Genomic DNA, 18,449 nt, shown 5'->3' on the forward strand with positions numbered 1-18,449 from the left:
GAGAGTCACCAACTTTTGGGTATTTTTTTAATTTAACAATTAAAATAGTGGAATAGTGTGAAAAACAGGTAACTGGTTGCTCTGTGTTGTAGAGTGTAGATCCAAAAGTGTATCAAAAAAGGAGGGAACTCCAAAATACTGCAAACAGGAAAAGAATCCAGGCACTCCAAACAAAAATGAGAATGAGGAAGGAAAGATTAGATTAAAAAGCCTTTAATATAATGGCCAACTCATTAAAAAGCCAACATGTTTCGACCACTGTTGGTCTTCATCAGGGCTGGAGAAACAGATGCACCAAGGTGTGGTTTCATCTATATAGCAGCAGCAGCCAATAAGAAACTGTCACATGAGACAGTTAATGACATGACAGGTGAAGCCAATGAACCATGATGAATAAATCACAGAGAATGAGAAAACAAGAAAAACACACAAAACATAACCAAAAGAAACATCAAACTTAATAAAATACTCACGAACCAGTATTCATATGTTCAAGATATGATAAACATATTAAACATAACAGAAACATTAAAGGAAACATAAGGTCTATATCTTCATTAAGACCAGGATATTTTAATGTATCCAACTGATGGATCCAAAAAGCTTCCCTTTGGTTAAGTCTCTGTATTCTGTCACCACCCCTAACCATAGGTTTAATGTGCTCAATGCTCTCAATGCGCAGTAAGGAGTCACTGGCATTGTGATATTCAATAAAATGCCTGGTGATGGGGTAGTCATGATTTTTAATTCTAATGGCATATTTATGCTGATCTAGACAATCTCTCAGGCGTCTTTTGGTGCGGCCTATGTAGAAAAAGTATTTTTATTAAGTTTGATTGATGTTTCTTTTGGTTATGTTTTGTGTGTTTTTCTTGTTTTCTCATTCTCTGATTTATTCATCATGGTTCATTGGCTTCGCCTGTCATGTCATTAACTGTCTCGTGACAGTTTCTTATTGGCTGCTGCTGCTGCTGTATAGATGAAACCACACCTTGGTGCATCTGTTTCTCCAGCCCTGATGAAGACCAACAGTGGTCGAAACATGTTGGCTTTTTAAAGGAGTTGGCCATTAGGCTATATTAAAGGCTTTTTAATCTAATCTTTCCTTCCTCATTCTCATTTTTGTTTGGAGTGCCTGGATTCTTTTCCTGTTTGCAGTATAGTGGAATAGTGTAGTTAAATCCATGCAGAATATTTAAACAAAGAATATCATGTAGTTTTATATGGTTTTAGATAACTGACAGGATTTGTCACTGGGGGGAGAAGTGAAGTAAAAATGACTGTATTTTTAATGATACACTATAAATAAATAAATAAATAAATAAATAAATAAACTATAATTCGTTTAAAAAAATGAAATATTTTCTTAAAAAAAAAAAAAAAAAAAAAAAAAGACAGACAGTGGATCAGTGGTCAAAACATGCCACTTAAACAGCCTTTATCTAATAGAGAAGCCTGCAGAAAGTTGTGAGAAAGATCCCCCAAAGACAACAGAGAGAAAAAAAACATGTAGTATTTATGCTGTGTAATCGATTCAATAGAAAGACAGACATCATCAATATTTTACTGAGGACTATTCATCACAAAGTGACTCCCAGGAGCACCTGCTGTGCATGTTGACAGCGCTGTGCACATGCGCAGTAGCTGTCCTACCGCTGCTCAGTGAAAACTTACTTCGTTTCGCAGTTAAAAGGATATAAATAAAGGAGTGTAAAGGACAAAAGGTAATCTCGCGACCGCATTTAAGCCTACAAAGGCTCTTCGACATTTTCAAACCGATACTTTGCGGCCTTATTTTTAACCTCTACATCACCTGAACTTATTACCGTCTCCTCTTGTTCAGGTGAGTGGCATCCCATCACTTTGCTAGCTCGCACAGGTGAACGCGCACTGACTCTGAGCTCAGTTTAAACAGAGAAAAATGAAACATGATGTTCACCATAAGGAAGTCAGCTAAGAGTTTTGCACCAGCATCATAGCATAGTTTCATAGTATCATAGTCATCTTCTCTCACCGTGACCACAAGGCATCAGGCTTAAGCAAAACCCAGCTTTGCTAATTATTGTTTTGGGGTGGTCGAGAGTCAGTTGTCCATTTTTAGGAGACATTTTGCATTTATGTCATCTTTAACTACAGAATAGACCTTTGTTAATTTTAGGAACACATACCTGTTTCAGCATTTTCTGTGAGTGTCAAGAGGGGATTCCTTGGTGAATTGCATCTACTATAAGCTAAATGATAATGAGGACTTTAAAACCACCTGCTAAATAGAGAAAGGGAGGGGGGGAAACTTTTGGACTATTCCAGGAAACAGGAAAAACACACTTCTTAGACCAAACCATTCTGTCGTGTGACCACTTAAGACAAACCGGAAGTTTAAGGTCTATATTTTCACTACCACGAGTCATTTTCTCTTTCCTTTTCATATTTTAATAATTTTTAGTGTTTTAATTAACTAATGATTAACAAGGAAAAAAAGAAAATATTGAATGATGAAAGCCTGAAAACATTATGTATTTGCTGAACCCTCTTGTAGACTATTTGACTTTAAGATACTGCATACCAATGACAGCAACCCCAGGTGTTTATAACTTCACATACACACACAAAAAAAGTTTAACTGCAAAATCCAATCACCTTGAGTCTCATAAATAATGTTACAAAAAGCATTGATGGCCACTGAAACAACTCCTTTTGGTAGGAAAACACAAATAATAGTAAGATACACAACAAACAGCATTGAGTGCCAAATGGTTATGGTTGTTTGAGTCTAAAAGTGAAGCATACTGTGTTTAGTTATGTGCCAACAGAAGCGATAACACACATCCCCATGGCCTCTGGGTGGCAGTCTGTGTGTAATGAGTGACTGGATGAGGATATGTGAGTATGGAAAATATATTTGAATAGTTTTGTTTATGCAAGCAATGCAGTGTTTTGATGTGGATTAATCAAAAAGGCATAAAGCATACATACATTTTAAACCATATAGGCCTATTGAAATTATATTTCTTTGTGTCTTTCCTGATCTCTCTAACCCATTTATGCCTTATCCGTTCGCTCCAGATTCTGTTTTTGTTCCCCAAGCATTTATTCTGTCTCTTTAACTGCAAACTCGACTCGGCTTCCCTACAATGACTTTTCCCAAGTCACTCTGTAACATTCATCTGAGAGCAGCAGAAATAGTACTTTCGGTCACTGTGGCTGACTCTAAAGAGAGCTTGCTAAACTTATTGGATTTACTGCCTGAGGCTTGATGTCATGTGTTCACTCGGGCTTCAGATGAAAATGTCAGTGTGGAGACAGCCTGATTTTGAATGGTTGTCTGTCTTTATGTGTCAGCCCAGTGATAGTCTGGCGACCTCTCCAGGGTGTATCCCGCCTCTTGCCCAATGTCAGCTGGGATAGGCTCCAGCACTCCTGTGACCCTGAATAGGATAAGCGGTTACAGACATACCATGCATACATATCCTTAGTGTTACATATGTATATATTTTTCTCTTATATTTTCCCTTTGTGTATAAATTAAATGTTCTTTTCTCTGAGAACTAAAGCCGTTGTGCATTCTTTGCTCTCCTTAAAACCTCCATGTGCTGAGAACAAAAGGTGCTTACTAATGAGAAAGTGATATGGCATTGTAATGTGGTGAGTCACTGTTGTGCACTGAGGCTTAGCCTTTTGCTCACTGTACTTTTTGCAGAATTAACTATAATATGTCATGGCCTAGTATAGCATTTCCTTTATGTAAGCACTGTAAGGTTAGCTGTTATTGACTGCTGGACCTGGGCTGTGAAAGAGGGAGAGTGAACGACTGATGCAGTAGGATGATACATACAGTAAAAGCTTATTATCAAGAAGTAAAGTATGCATAACTTTCTAATTTTTTTCACAGACTGTTTCAAAGTTCCAACTGGATATGAAGGGATTGCTCCATTATTGATACTTTTTGAATCGCATTCATGGCTCAAGGCAGTTACGTCTTGAGAAATGTGTCAGGTAACTATTACCATTACTTTCCAAATAGCTGAAATGCTAGTTTTTCATTTCATAACTTCAGTGTTATATCTAATGCACAAAATATGTCTAGCGGTTTGTTTATAGGGGTTATAATGGAATTTAAAAATTGCATAGACTGAAATATCTCCATCAATGTAAACACACATTCCTTTACAATTTGAATACAGTTATACCTGTTTCATGGATTACATTTTTTTGTGTCAAGTATTTGATAAATGAAAAAGATTTCTGTGACTTTTATTTTTGTGTTTATTGGCTAAAATACTTGGGAGATGTCTGTGGCTGAAAAAACCTGCCAAGAATATGGTCAGGCATTTTGAGGGAGACTTGCATGGTAATTATAGAGTGGGTTCAGTCTATGTAGAGAGACATACCATTTAGAGAGAAGTGACTACTGAAAACAGAGTGTCTACACAATTGGTAAATCCTCTTCCGTCCCTCCTCTTCTTGTGGGACAGACTCAGAGAGTTTATAGTCAAAAACATTTCAGTGATAGAAGAAAGACTCCAGACTGGAATACAAACGGTCACTGATGAGCGTACAATACTGAGGTAAGGAAAGAAAACTAAGAAACTAAGGAGAAACTAAGGGCAGAGAGTTTATAGCAATGAAAAACAATGTAAAAAGCCTTGAAGGTTGTATTTTCTATTGCATATTTAGTTTTTTGCCTGAGTAATATTTTTGTTTTGAAGAGTTAAAAACAGTTTCTGAAATATCATGGGGGTTCTGTTGTACATTTAATGTCTAGTTTTGTAGTTTTAAACCTAAGCTCACAATTCAGGAAATTTTCTTAACTTATTTTTCATCACATGCAATTACGTACATTTTTTGGATTTGTTTTTACTCTGAAATAAACTATGTTTATTCCACTGTTGGTCTAACAGCTCAAAGCACTGAGGAGTGTGTTCCTCACTACCTGGAGATTGACTACAGCTATCAGTCGAACAAGGACTACCTCAACTGTGTGGACAGTTTCCAAAACGGCACCACCATTAAGCGGCTAAGCCTTAAGAGGAGGCCCAGAGTGGCCGTCAATAATGTGGATAAAACACCAAGTGGCATTTCATCCAGCCAGTGGCATTCTGCAGAATCCTTGTCATCATCTAGCAGTGATGATACAAGACTACTGGGCATGTCTTCCACAACCAGAGGTCGACCTCCTCTTCCTCCACCTCATGGTTCCTCATTGGATAACAAACCCTCCAGGAACGAAGGGCCGGCAACCTCTCTGATACCTAATGAGTCAAAGCCTCAGCCTGCTGCAAGATCACTTGCTTTACAAAGACAAAGCCCCGTGATGGAAAAGACCATAATGGAAACCCTTAAACACTTAGATCAGGAGGGGACGAGCCAGCCTCCACCTCAGCCCCATCCCCGTCGTCGACTGGCCAGCTTTGGAGGGGTAAGCTCCCATGGGTCTCTCTCCCCCTTCACTGGCCTGGGTGCATATAATCACAACAACAATGGGAACAAGCCTACTGGCACAGGAAGTGATATGCATCTACATCTTAGCTCGTCCCTGGGTAGTAGAGGCAGCACAGGATGCCTTAGGCTGAGCCCACAGAGCTCTGGAAGAACCACCCCAGTTACAGGTCTCGGCCCCGTGCACCTGCAGCATGTCCGCGACCAGATGGTGGTAGCTCTGCAGAGGCTGAAAGAACTGGAGGAACAGGTGACAATCATCCCTATCCTCCAGGTAAAAATCTCAGTCCTTCAGGAGGAAAAGCGGCAACTGGTGTCTCAGCTCAAGAACCATAGTGACAATGAGGACATAAATGATGAGATCTGGAAGAGAGCATATAGCATGGAAAAGTCTGACATTGAAAACAAGGTGAATAAAGAAGAAACACCTCAGAGCATTATGAGAAGTGACTGCACCAACGTCAGGGAGTTTAGGCAACTGACAGAAGAGATGCAGGCATTGGAAAGAACCATTAAGGGCAGACATTTGCAAGCATGGCATGGAAAAGGCCCTCTGTTTGAAAAGGCTACCAAGTCAGTTGCAGTTGGAACTGATAAAGATGTAGATATCACCTTGTCTAAACCCACAAAAGAAAACAAATGTGTGTACACTGATCAAGTAGAGACAAGGTCTATTGCAACTGAAGTGTCTGAAGTTAATCTTGGAATTTACCCAGAACGGGAAGCAGAGCTTGATGCCCAACAACTAATAATTGGCGCCTTGAAGGAGAGAATTTGTCAGTTAGAAGCAGAGTTGAAAGAATCAGCTCTTCAGACAGAGATGAGTCGACTGAAACTGGAGCTACAGGCTGCAGGAGCTAGGAACCGAGCTGATAAAGCCTCATTTGCGAGGCCCTCCACTGTGAGTACAGGCGTTGAGGCGAGACCTCACACCGCAAGCCAGGGAGTAGGTAATCACACAGAGCTCCGAGATGCCAGCACAGGGGAGGTGACAGAGGTGAAGACTGTGGGAGTATCTTGTTGTAGACCTGAGCTGAAGAATGTTTGTATAGGACCAGATGTACCCATGAGCCACTGGGAGGTCAGGGAGCGAGTGGAGACCGCGGAAAAGGGCGTTGGTATCCAAATTTTAACAAACACACAAGGAGTTGGGATGGAGATAAAATTATGTGATGCAGAAACCAACACAGTGGTACCAGTGGAGAATCTAGGGTCTAAGAAAGGACAGATTAATTATCATTCAGTGGGTTGTGGGGACTGTTCTGTTGATGTGATCATCTGCGAGGCAAAGGAAGTGGTCTCTCAAGGTATTGCCACAGATCAAGTCAGAGGAGTGGATCTGGGAATCATGGCATCTCCTCAGACAGCTTCTCAGCGTACCAACACTGTATCCAGTTCAGTGTCTCGCTTTACCAACACCAGACATGCCTTCAATGCAGACTCCAGCACTAACACTATCCTAAGTACGCAAGACAAGCACACCAACACCACTCAGATTGTCACTAGGACAGTGTCAGTGGGCCACAGGGTCAGAGACATCAAATGCACCCCAGAGACCTGCACGATTGGTGTAGGAACTGCAGATCTGCCAGGAAGTGCCCTAAAACGAACAATAGGGACACCCGCCAAGGTAACCCGAGATGCTGGTGTTGGATTCACGAACATTAATGAGAATTTCCTGGTGGGACTGAAAACCCGAAACATGGCCTCTGGACCCTCCCATCTACCTGACCCTATCACAACAAGGAGCATCGGAGTAGGGGAGGGGAGGATACGAGATTTGTCAGTTTCATCCAGTACCTCTGGCCAGATTATCCAGCAATCTTCGCAGTCCCAGTGGGACCCCGAGCTGAACCATTACATAGAGAAGATGCATTGGCTCCTCAGGGAGCACGGAGACCTGCTCACAGAGAACTACACTCAGCAGAGGGAAGGGCTTGTCCAACAACACAGCAGCCAAGGAAGTGCCAGCTCCAAGCTGCTCTGCAATAACAAAGCTGCAGCACAAGAAGGAACAGAAGTCCATCCTGTAGATTCTCGGCCTCCAGGTAGCCCTGTAGATTTGGTTAGTGTTAAAGGTACTTGGGGAGTTTTCTTAAAAATAAAAGCATTGCTTGTATCCCTCTCATTTATTGGCATATTAATGCCACCAGATCAGTAGAATAGCATAAGGTACACCATATAGATTGCTTAACCTTTGCATTATTGGAATGCTGACGATGAAATGTGCGTCACATCATTTATGCACTTGCAAAGAAATTGGAGCTTACCGATCAGTTGCTCCATAGTGCCATTAGTGGTGAGAAAATCTAACAGGTACCTTTAATGTTGGAATATTATGATATAATATACTCTATGCAATATTTGTAATGTCATGCTTGTGCTAAACTTATATCCTCTTTCTTTGTCACAGTCAGCAGAACGTTTCAGTCCCCATCTCAACTATTAGTTGACAAAACAAACCCAGGAACCTGCCACCAGGGTGGCAATGATTCAGAGGTGAAAAGAATGATACAGATGTTGGAACAACAGGCATCCTCAGCTCTGCAAGGTGAAGTGTGTGTGTGTGTGTGTGTGTGTGTGTGGGGCTGCTAAAGTTCATCTTCATGTGAAATACCGAAATACAGTAAACACAAGATATGTAAGAATACTGTCTGTGCGGAAGTTCTCTAGTTTAAAAATATTTGACGTCCAGACCGCTCCCAAGGCCTTGTTTACTTGTGTTAGGTTTAGAGGAAGTGGCTGCCTTTGGCTTGGCAAGTTGATTCTCTGAGGGATACACTTGTAATGTTTGGAATGATATCTGGTTTTGGAGGGCGTTTCATACCACATACCAGTTTGTGGCCGAGGGTCTAAAATTGAATGGCTTCATAGGAGGAGCTGGTGTCAGCGAAAGCTTTCTCTTTTTAAAAGGCCTTCAGATTTCTAATAATATACAAAGCATCAGGAATATATCCTCACCAAGTCCTGCCCAGAATGACAGAGTTGGTGTCCATGTTTCTGTGAATGTTTTGTATTTAATAAAATACATAATATGTTAAGATTGCTGCATTATTGTTTCCAGACAGATCAACTAAAGCCGGTGTGCTGCGATCTGTAATGAAGAAACAAAATGGAGATCAAAGCTGTAGCAGCAACAGGAAGAGCATGAAGTTTATGAGGGTGACCACAGGGTAAATATCTCATGTCTGAACAAATATTTTACAACAACGCTTTAGAACTCAATATCTTAATAATTTCACTGCATTTAAGAGTAAGTTTGGTATTTTTCAACCTGAGCCCTTTTCCCCCTGTTTTTTGTGTCTAAATGGCTACTGGGAAAGTAGACAGAAATAGATCCGCACACTAAGTAACTCGTCTTAGAAGAATTTTAATGCTGTGCAATGTTCTGAGCCCAGCAGCTGTTCCTCAGACATCCCTTACCTAACAAAGTAATGACTGATGGAACAACAAGTTTTGAAATTGGTCCAGTATTGAGTGACAGGGCTGCAGCCGGCAGCAGAAAACAGGCTGCAATGTAATCATTCAGGGCATGTTCGCACTGCCAGTGTATGTCCAGTAGTGGTGCTTGTTTTTGCCACTGACAGGCTCAGATTATTATTTGAATTGTCTGACTATTTATGGTAAGAATTCCTTCTTTTCATATAAGAGTAAGATCTATTTTGTTTAACAAGAAACAGCCCCAAACTGCTATCGCCAAACCCACCAGACTCTACTTGGATAAATAATAATTTAAGCATGTATAGAGCCAGCGTATTTTCACATCTGACTGGGTGAATTACAGGTTTATTTCAACCAAACCAAAGTTGGTGATTGTTGGGTTAGTGGAAAGATGAACCATGTCTGTTTTTGTGAGTTTTATTTTGTTTCTTTCGTCTTTGAATGAAGTATGAGTATTTAAATGGAATCTGGTGACTTTTTCGTCAGCAATTTTGGGGCTGTTTCTGGTTAAACAAAAAGGATCTTACACTTGGGGTACACAGTAGCTTGATGGGTAGAGCAGGTGTCCCATGTACAACAGCAGTGTCCTTGCCGCAGTGGCTGGGGGCTTGATTCCAGCCTGCAGCCCCCCCGCCACCCACCATCTCCAGTTAAAGGCAAAAGCCCCAAAAATTATCTTTAAAAAAAAGATCTTAATCTTTAACAAGAAGGTCTGTCTCTATAGGGATCCTTTCCTTAATGTTGTCAGAAACTTGAAATAATAATCTTAACATGTCAGTGGCAAAAACTAGCACTTTTAGCAGATGTACATTGAAGGTGCACAAATGCCCCAAATGGTAACATTGCAACCTGGTTTGCCCCTGCTGTCTATAGCCGTCTTGCTCAATACTGGCCCAATTTCAAAAGTTGTTGTTCCCATTGGTGGCTTAGGCACAAAAACATGGGTCCAGGTTGAAAAATACCAAAATTAATTCTTTTAACTCCTGTGTTCTGTCCTGAGATTGGACCCCATGTCATCTTATGAGCTCTCTGCCAGTGAGAAGGCTAACTCTGAAGAAGTGGAAAAGCGAGGTAATAAAAAATCAAGAGAGGCTTCTCAAGATGGAACGCAAGGAAGAAAGGGCAAAGTTGGACCCAACAAGGGATCTAAAGGGTCTGCAAAATCACATGCACAGAGGTAATGTAGTCCAGAAAGTGTTAAGCCCCAAAATCTCAGTAGAGTATGATTATAACCCATCAGTCTTGATATTTCACTGTGTCAGTCTAACATTTGAAGGGTACGCTCAGTTTTGAACTCACACTGTGTAACCTGTAGCATTTTATTCCTTTCAGGTCTAAGTTAAGTGAAAAGATGTTTTCTGCTTGTCAAGCCTTAAAGATGCACCTGAGTGATGACACAGCTTTATCCAGCAGGGAATTGGTATGTTTTGTTATATTCAGAGAGCCTGTGAAGGTCACTTTGTGTGTGTGTGTGTGTGTCTGTGTGTGTGTGTGTGTGTGCGCCCGCGCGCACATGGTTTATGGTATGTCACTGGTTGGGTGTGGAGAGTTGCAGGGGCAGGGTGTGTTTAAGTATGTCATTTAAAAAGAAATGGCTTTGGCATTGAATGTAAGAAGCTCAGGAATGTGTCAGCTCTGTAATTTTCTGTCACTGCAGTTTTCCTTAACTTGAAAAAATTTGCAAGCGAAAGTGACTCCTCACTCCCATCATAATAATTGTTAGTTCAAAAGAACTAATTGAAAAGAAAAAATAAAGACAGATTTAATAATGAGACATGCTGACAAACACAGCTCTCAACGTGCCACAAACTTTTTATGGATTATATGAAGACAGATTCCTAAGCCTCTTCCTTTGTGATATTGTGTTGAACATTTTAACAGTGACTTGTTGCTTTGTTATGCTCTTTGTCTTCGCTCTTTCAGTCACATCCTTCCTATTCAAAGCCGGAATTGCTCTGCACACTGTGAATTATGGCAACTTGCAAGGCATATATGGATCCATACAAACACATTGATGTTTTTTACTTTCTTTTGTCTCTTGCAGCATGACTGTCTACAAACAATCCAGCAAGAGTGGTTCTCCGTATCCAGCCACAAGTCAGCAGCTCCAGACACTATGGGAGACTACTTGTCTACATTTCGGGTCATTTCACCTTTGGTACTACAACATGTAGCAAATATGGCTGATGGCAATGGAAACACGGCTCTGCACTACAGTGTGTCTCACTCCAACTTTGGCATTGTCAAGAAATTGCTTGATGCAGGTAAAGTAATCGTCCCAGAGAAACTAGAGGTCATTATGTATTCTAACAACATTCTGGCTTGGTGTTCTGCTTCAGTGTGTCATCAGTAGTAGACATACTATGCTCCCCTATAGCCACTAGGGGGCAAATAGGCTGAATTGAAGAACTGGGTTGGGTAAGATAGGGTAAGATGCATTAAATGGGTATGCAATAGTGAGTGGCTGAAATGCTGCATTTTTATAATTTATTCCATCAGAACTGTTTTAGGGTAAACTAGTCAAATTTTTTGTCACAGTACAATAGTGATCTATGTATTTATATTAAGTTGTACATAAAAAGTTTTGATATACATACATATATATATATATACAGTACAGGCCAAAAGTTTGGACACACCTTCTCATTCAATGCGTTTTCTTTATTTTCATGACTATTTACATTGTAGATTCTCACTGAAGGCATCAAAACTATGAATGAACACATGTGGAGTTATGTACTTAACAAAAAAAGGTGAAATAACTGAAAACATGTTTTATATTCTAGTTTCTTCAAAATAGCCATCCTTTGCTCTGATTACTGCTTTGCACACTCTTGGCATTCTCTCCATGAGCTTCAAGAGGTAGTCACCTGAAATGGTTTTCCAACAGTCTTGAAGGAGTTCCCAGAGGTGTTTAGCACTTGTTGGCCCCTTTGCCTTCACTCTGCGGTCCAGCTCACCCCAAACCATCTCGATTGGGTTCAGGTCCGGTGACTGTGGAGGCCAGGTCATCTGCCGCAGCACTCCATCACTCTCCTTCTTGGTCAAATAGCCCTTACACAGCCTGGAGGTGTGTTTGGGGTCATTGTCCTGTTGAAAAATAAATGATCGTCCAACTAAACGCAAACCGGATGGGATGGCATGTCGCTGCAGGATGCTGTGGTAGCCATGCTGGTTCAGTGTGCCTGCAATTTTGAATAAATCCCCAACAGTGTCACCAGCAAAACACCCCCACACCATCACACCTCCTCCCCCATGCTTCACAGTGGGAACCAGGCATGTGGAATCCATCCGTTCACCTTTTCTGCGTCTCACAAAGACACGGCGGTTGGAACCATAGATCTCAAATTTGGACTCATCAGACCAAAGCACAGATTTCCACTGGTCTAATGTCCATTCCTTGTGTTTCTTGGCCCAAACAAATCTCTTCTGCTTGTTGCCTCTCCTTAGCAGTGGTTTCCTAGCAGCTATTTGACCATGAAGATTGGCGCAGTCTCCTCTTAACAGTTGTTCTAGAGATGGGTCTGCTGCTAGAACTCTGTGTGGCATTCATCTGGTCTCTGATCTGAGCTGCTGTTAACTTGCGATTTCTGAGGCTGGTGACTCGGATGAACTTATCCTCAGAAGCAGAGGTGACTCTTGGTCTTCCTTTCCTGGGTCGATCCTCATGTGTGCCAGTTTCGTTGTAGCGCTTGATGGTTTTTGCGACTCCACTTGGGGACACATTTAAAGTTTTTGCAATTTTCCGGACTGACTGACCTTCATTTCTTAAAGTAATGATGGCCACTCGTTTTTCTTTAGTTAGCTGATTGGTTCTTGCCATAAGGCACACCTGTGAAGTGGAAACCATTTCAGGTGACTACCTCTTGAAGCTCATGGAGAGAATGCCAAGAGTGTGCAAAGCAGTAATCAGAGCAAAGGGTGGCTATTTTGAAGAAACTAGAATATAAAACATGTTTTCAGTTATTTCACCTTTTTTTGTTAAGTACATTACTCCACATGTGTTCATTCATAGTTTTGATGCCTTCAGTGAGAATCTACAATGTAAATAGTCATGAAAATAAAGAAAACGCATTGAATGAGAAGGTGTGTCCAAACTTTTGGCCTGTACTGTATATATATATATATATATATGTACCCAGATACAAGATACTCATTTTTTTAGCTTTAACAACAAAATTGGCTACTGCATCTATTTATTTCTCCCAACAGTGTGTTGGTTTATGCATCACCATCATGTAACAAATTGACTTTGTTCTCAAGGGGGGAATCATCCCCCATCTTACTCTTCTATCTGGATCATGAGGTCCTTTTGTATCTAAAAAAATATGTGTACACTATTGACTTAATAGACTGTTCTTTTTTTCTTTTATCTTGAAGAGGACCTTTTATGTTAATTTTCAGGTTCATACTTGTACTAGTACAAGCCCAAAATAAATGATTACATGCTTTGATGGTCAAAAATACTGAATTTTCCTCAAACTGTCTGTGCTGGAACTCCCAAATTCACCCTCTGTCTGAGAATGCTCCGTTTTGGCGCCTGTCTCTTAAAGCCGCCCTTCAAAAAAAGTGCAGTCTGCTCTGATCGGGCAGCATTTCCAGGTCTTTTGCATCTTGTCTCTACACCATCATTGCAGCTAGGGGACTGACTCTAATGGAGAATAACAGCCCTTTCTACCATGAAAATCACCAATAAAAGCTTCAAAACACAGCTAGACATGTCCCAACAGGAATCTGATCCAAGATCAGATAAAAATAAACAACATCAGCAACCAAGTTTACACGTTTCTCTGATGTTTGCATGTGTAAGGCGGGACTCTCTCCCATTGAAATGAAATAATAAAAGCACAACCAGAAATTTTCCAGTACAGTTATGATCAAAAATTGGGGAGAAATTAACAACGTCAGCAACCAAGATCACAGGTATCCTTGATGTTAGCTTATTGGTACATATAGCAGTGTAGGCTACGTAATGAAGTGGTATGCCTGGAGCGCATGACCATATAAACAAATCTGTCACATTACATTATATTATAATTTATTCAGAATTGCCTGAAGCTTGAGGTTTTTTGCTCACAGGGATACTTTTACATTACCTTACCTCATTATTTGAAACTTTGGCCACATCTAATGGGAACATCCATCATTGTAATATTATATGTGAGAGAAAATAAGGAAAAGCATAATAGGTCTTCTTTAATGCTGCTGTCTAACCTAAGAGCATTAATTTTAAACTCTGAAGGATAATAAGGATAATGGCTTGTTACAACAGTAGGAGGAATAAATTACATTTTGTTGACTGTTGCATAACCAGCCAAAACAGATGTTTTATTGACAAAACAATAAATACACCACACTTAAAAAGTGCATGCACTTCATCTAGCTTGTACTTGGTAAAATGTGTTATTGATCCTTAGAAGTTCTGCACTCCTACCACAGTGCCCGAAATTTCTCTAACCTCTACTGCAGGTGGTATAATTTTTCCAAACACAGTTCTTTTTAAAATTAGAAGTAAAGATGTGCTTTCCACTTCTAAAACCATAATGTACTGTTCCAACCTTTTCTCTAGCTTATTGCACAGGTCTAAAAGGGATCAAAGGTTTGGAAATATAATTCAGGTCCAGGCCATTCAGAGGCTTAATCAATATAAATTGAACAGGCAGACATTGAATAAGTGTCCTAATGGAGGAGATAAAGTATTCTTTCTTATTTTTATCCAAAAGCATTGCTATAGCTTTTAGAGGAGATTGGATCTACCTCTGTCTGGTCTAAGACAAGTGGAATAAAAGCATATAATCAGCAAAATTCTAATCCTCTGTGTCACAGATTGATGAATATTGTTATGTTTGCAATGTTAATGATGGAAGAAGCATAACTATTTTATTATGTTGCTCAAAATGAGGACTGGGCTACTATTACCCCATCCTAAAAAGCAATTTTAACTACATCCAAAACATCTGTGTACACTATAACTGAGAATAAAAAAATAACAAATAATTGAATCCCATTTGAAAGAGAAGGGGAATGCATTAAATGAATTCACAGGATGCCTTGAGTGAGTGTTTTAAACTGCTCATTTGCAGAGTCAAGCTGGAATTTAAACTATGTGGAATTTTAGCTTTCAAAAAAAGCATGCCTTTGAGAACTTTTAATTGCGCACAGCAATGCAGCCACAGTAATTTGAGGACACTTGGAGCAAGGCTAAAATGTATTTGTATCATTGCTGTTGTGCAATTAAAGCATGGCTTTTGAAAGTGCTAACATTCGTCCATGTCTATGAGTCTACACAATGAATGACCTTTGGGGTAGGACCATTTAATTTGACATTTTCACATAGATTTTTTTTTTTGTGAAGGTATTTCAGTATAAAAGTTGATTCAGTCAGTGTAGGTGGAAAGAGTTTGCAAATAATGGCAATACATGAATGAAGATAAAAACCTTTAACTGCCTGACATTTTTCTGCTGTCCCCTCTCCTGTTTCCTCTGTTCAACCTGATTGACCACCATTGCTACAGAGGTGTGTAATGTCAATCAGCAGAACAAAGCAGGCTACACGCCCATCATGTTGGCTGCACTCGCAGCAGTAGACAGTCCAGAGGACATGAGAGTTGTGGAGCAGCTCTTCACAAAAGGAGATGTCAATGCCAAGGCCAGCCAGGTCAGTCTGTTCTCAGGTAATGGTAGTGATTGTGATGTCCTGCAATTCTCTAAATTGTGTCTACATTTTGCTGTGAAATAACTACATAATTCCTGTTGCTGATTTGCTAAAAATCTTAAATCAAATCTTAAATTTGAAAATATAGATAGCAGGCTGTGGTTGATTGGAATTGCCTGCATAGACATAAATTAATCTAACCAATTATACGTAAGTTCCAAATTACATGTTTTTTTCCAAAATTGTATTCAGTAAGTGGAGAAGGGAGAAAGAGTGACCTGCCTGATTCCACAAAGTTATGATTCTATATTTGACTCAACATCATTAACCCTATGTCCTGTGTTTCACCTCTGTCTTCTGCCACCCAGGCAGGTCAGACAGCTCTGATGCTGGCTGTGAGCCACGGCAGGATGGACATGGTGCAGGCGCTCTTGGCACAGGGGGCGGAGGTCAACCTCCAGGACGATGAGGGCTCCACAGCGCTGATGTGTGCGAGCGAGCATGGCCATGCCGACATTGTTAGATTACTGCTGGCACAGCCAGACTGTGATGCCACCCTGACTGATAGCGTACGTGAGTCATTACTGCCCCTCTGTGCAGCTTCTGTAAATGTGGTGGCTTCAAGCTGTGAAGCTGAAACATTCCAACTTTGTCTCACATATTTATGAAAGCTGAGAGTGAACACTTTCCATTTAATATGTCAAGGAAACAAAGGCGAAGACGTAGTATAATTAAATCAACAAGTCCTCCAACCCACCAGTGTTTCCTAAATTAGTGGACCTACAGGTGAACGACAGAATAGCTCATATATGACTGTGAACAGTCACAGCTTTTAACATGATTGATGACGTGAAACAGTTGCAGTTGCATAAAAGCTACGTGGTTGGGTTAAGGCGAAAATCCCTTGGTGAATTTTTATGCACACCAATTTGTGCCATGCCTTTTCTGCACCAGTTTATGGTGTAAATGTTTCCAATTTTGTCAAAATAAAAGTTCATCTCCCATGATTTTATTAGGGGGGGTTCAAAGTGCAAGTGTCCCCTGTGGCCCCCGAAATCCATATCTATGAGTACGTTTGTTCCTAACGTAACGTAATGTAACGTAAGGTGACATTTTATGTGACGTACATTACACACATCACATCCCAAACATCATGTTACACACACTACAACATACCATGTTAGAATGGTAAAATCACTCCACTCTGACTCTCGGTTTAACACGAGACATGAATACTGATCTCCTGGATGGAAGTCCTTTGCTTGTTTGACCCATCTACCTCCCCTTTGTTCCACCCACCTACATCACCTGACTTTCTCCTTTGCTCCTGTAATAATTACCATGACCACAAGAGGTCAGCACTTGACAAAAAACAGAAATGTAAGTTGTAATTTCTGCATGTAAAAATGACCTATGTGGTTGTATTTTGGAGACATACAGTCAGTTAAATATGTGCAATATACTTTGTCCATTTGTAAATGTACAATAAACAACAAAAACTCTAAAAATGTATTTATGCATATGTGTTTACAGGATGAAAGCACAGCCCTGTCCATTGCACTGGAGGCAGGACATAATGACATCGCTGTGCTCCTTTATGCACATGCTAACTTCTCCAAAGGACAGACAGGAGTATGTGGATCAACATTTTCACACTAACACTTAAACTAAGTATACATGTGCATAGTTTTCCAAAAATTTGTTTATTGTGTTTGTGTGTCTTAACAGGCAGCTGCTCGTCACAGTGGCAAGTCCCTCTCCTCTTCTGGTGGCAGAAATTTCCTTGAATGAGGTGATGCCCCAAAGCCTGAATAATTGCGTCTTGAATCTTATTCATGAGGTGATTCAGTTTTGAAGAATTTTAATAGGATCAGTTTTGAACTTACAGTTGGATACCAAATTCGTCAAACTGATTCCTTTTTCCATTTGACAGAATGCTAGTTATTCTCCAATGATCTGCATCTTCTAGTGTAGCATCTGCATAGTATAACATTACATAGTGTGTATTAATGTATATTGTAGCTAAGTAGGTAATATATGTATGGCAGAGTATATTTCTATTCTTTATTCATACAAGTTAATAGTTATTGATGCACCCTGCAATCATATATTATACAGTATATTGTCATCTCAAAGTTTCTCAAAATTTTAGAAATATTTGTAATTCCACAAGAAAATAAGAAGATACAAAAAGTATACAATAGCATCAAACTCATAAAGATGTGTGAGTAAATATGTAAATCAATTTAAAAAAGATCATAAATATCTGCAAATAATCTTGATTTTGTCAATTGTTCTGAGAAAAAAAAAACTTTAAACCTTAAAATAGGTAAATTTTGTACATTCATATTTTTATTGTAATATAAAAAAGTATGTATTTATAAGTAGATACTTTTGCTGTATCTGTGCTGCTTAATTAGAAAAATTATGAAGCATGATGTTGATATTTTGAACATGTTTCACTTTGTCATTTTACCAAACACCAAATCTACTGCTACATACAAGTACACATAACTGCAGCACTTCTCTTTCTAGGGCCCTGTTTACACCTGGTACTAACATGTGTCTTGTGTGATCTGATCACAAGTGGACAGCTCTAAATCTGTCTGTTCACACCTGGCATTAGAATGCATCTCCACATGCGTGAGTGACCAGTTGTGATCAGATCTCAATTCCTCACTCTAAACACAACTGAACATGTACATCATTTATGTTTGCAAAAACCAAATGCTTTGTTTTTTTGTAATCTACGGGAGGTTTGTCATGCTATACACACACTTAAGGCTAGTACACATTTCATGATTTTCACCCCGATTTTGCGTCACGGAGACTATCACAATCTTTTGAGTGTTCATACCTGGCAACATGTGTTTCTGTCATTGGGAGTCTCGCCAACTGCGTTATGACCTGTGTGTGC

General features: G+C 39.9%; 1 protein-coding gene across 1 annotated transcript; it reads left to right on the forward strand.

The window, feature by feature from the left end:
• The first annotated feature begins 1,687 nt into the window (after positions 1 to 1,687).
• On the forward strand, positions 1,688 to 17,738 carry LOC125905973 (KN motif and ankyrin repeat domain-containing protein 1-like). Its single transcript, XM_049604322.1, has 12 exons — positions 1,688 to 1,843; positions 3,890 to 3,993; positions 4,899 to 7,484; positions 7,850 to 7,987; positions 8,501 to 8,609; positions 9,878 to 10,054; positions 10,210 to 10,297; positions 10,922 to 11,141; positions 15,393 to 15,535; positions 15,901 to 16,101; positions 17,066 to 17,164; positions 17,261 to 17,738. The coding sequence occupies exons 2-12, from the start codon at positions 3,957 to 3,959 to the stop codon at positions 17,321 to 17,323; spliced, it is 3,861 nt and encodes a 1,286-aa protein (XP_049460279.1). The 5' UTR covers positions 1,688 to 1,843; positions 3,890 to 3,956; the 3' UTR covers positions 17,324 to 17,738.
• Positions 17,739 to 18,449: the final 711 nt, after the last annotated feature.

The sequence above is a fragment of the Epinephelus fuscoguttatus genome, linkage group LG18, assembly GCF_011397635.1.
Source record: "Epinephelus fuscoguttatus linkage group LG18, E.fuscoguttatus.final_Chr_v1".
Taxonomy (NCBI): Eukaryota; Metazoa; Chordata; class Actinopteri; order Perciformes; family Serranidae; genus Epinephelus; species Epinephelus fuscoguttatus.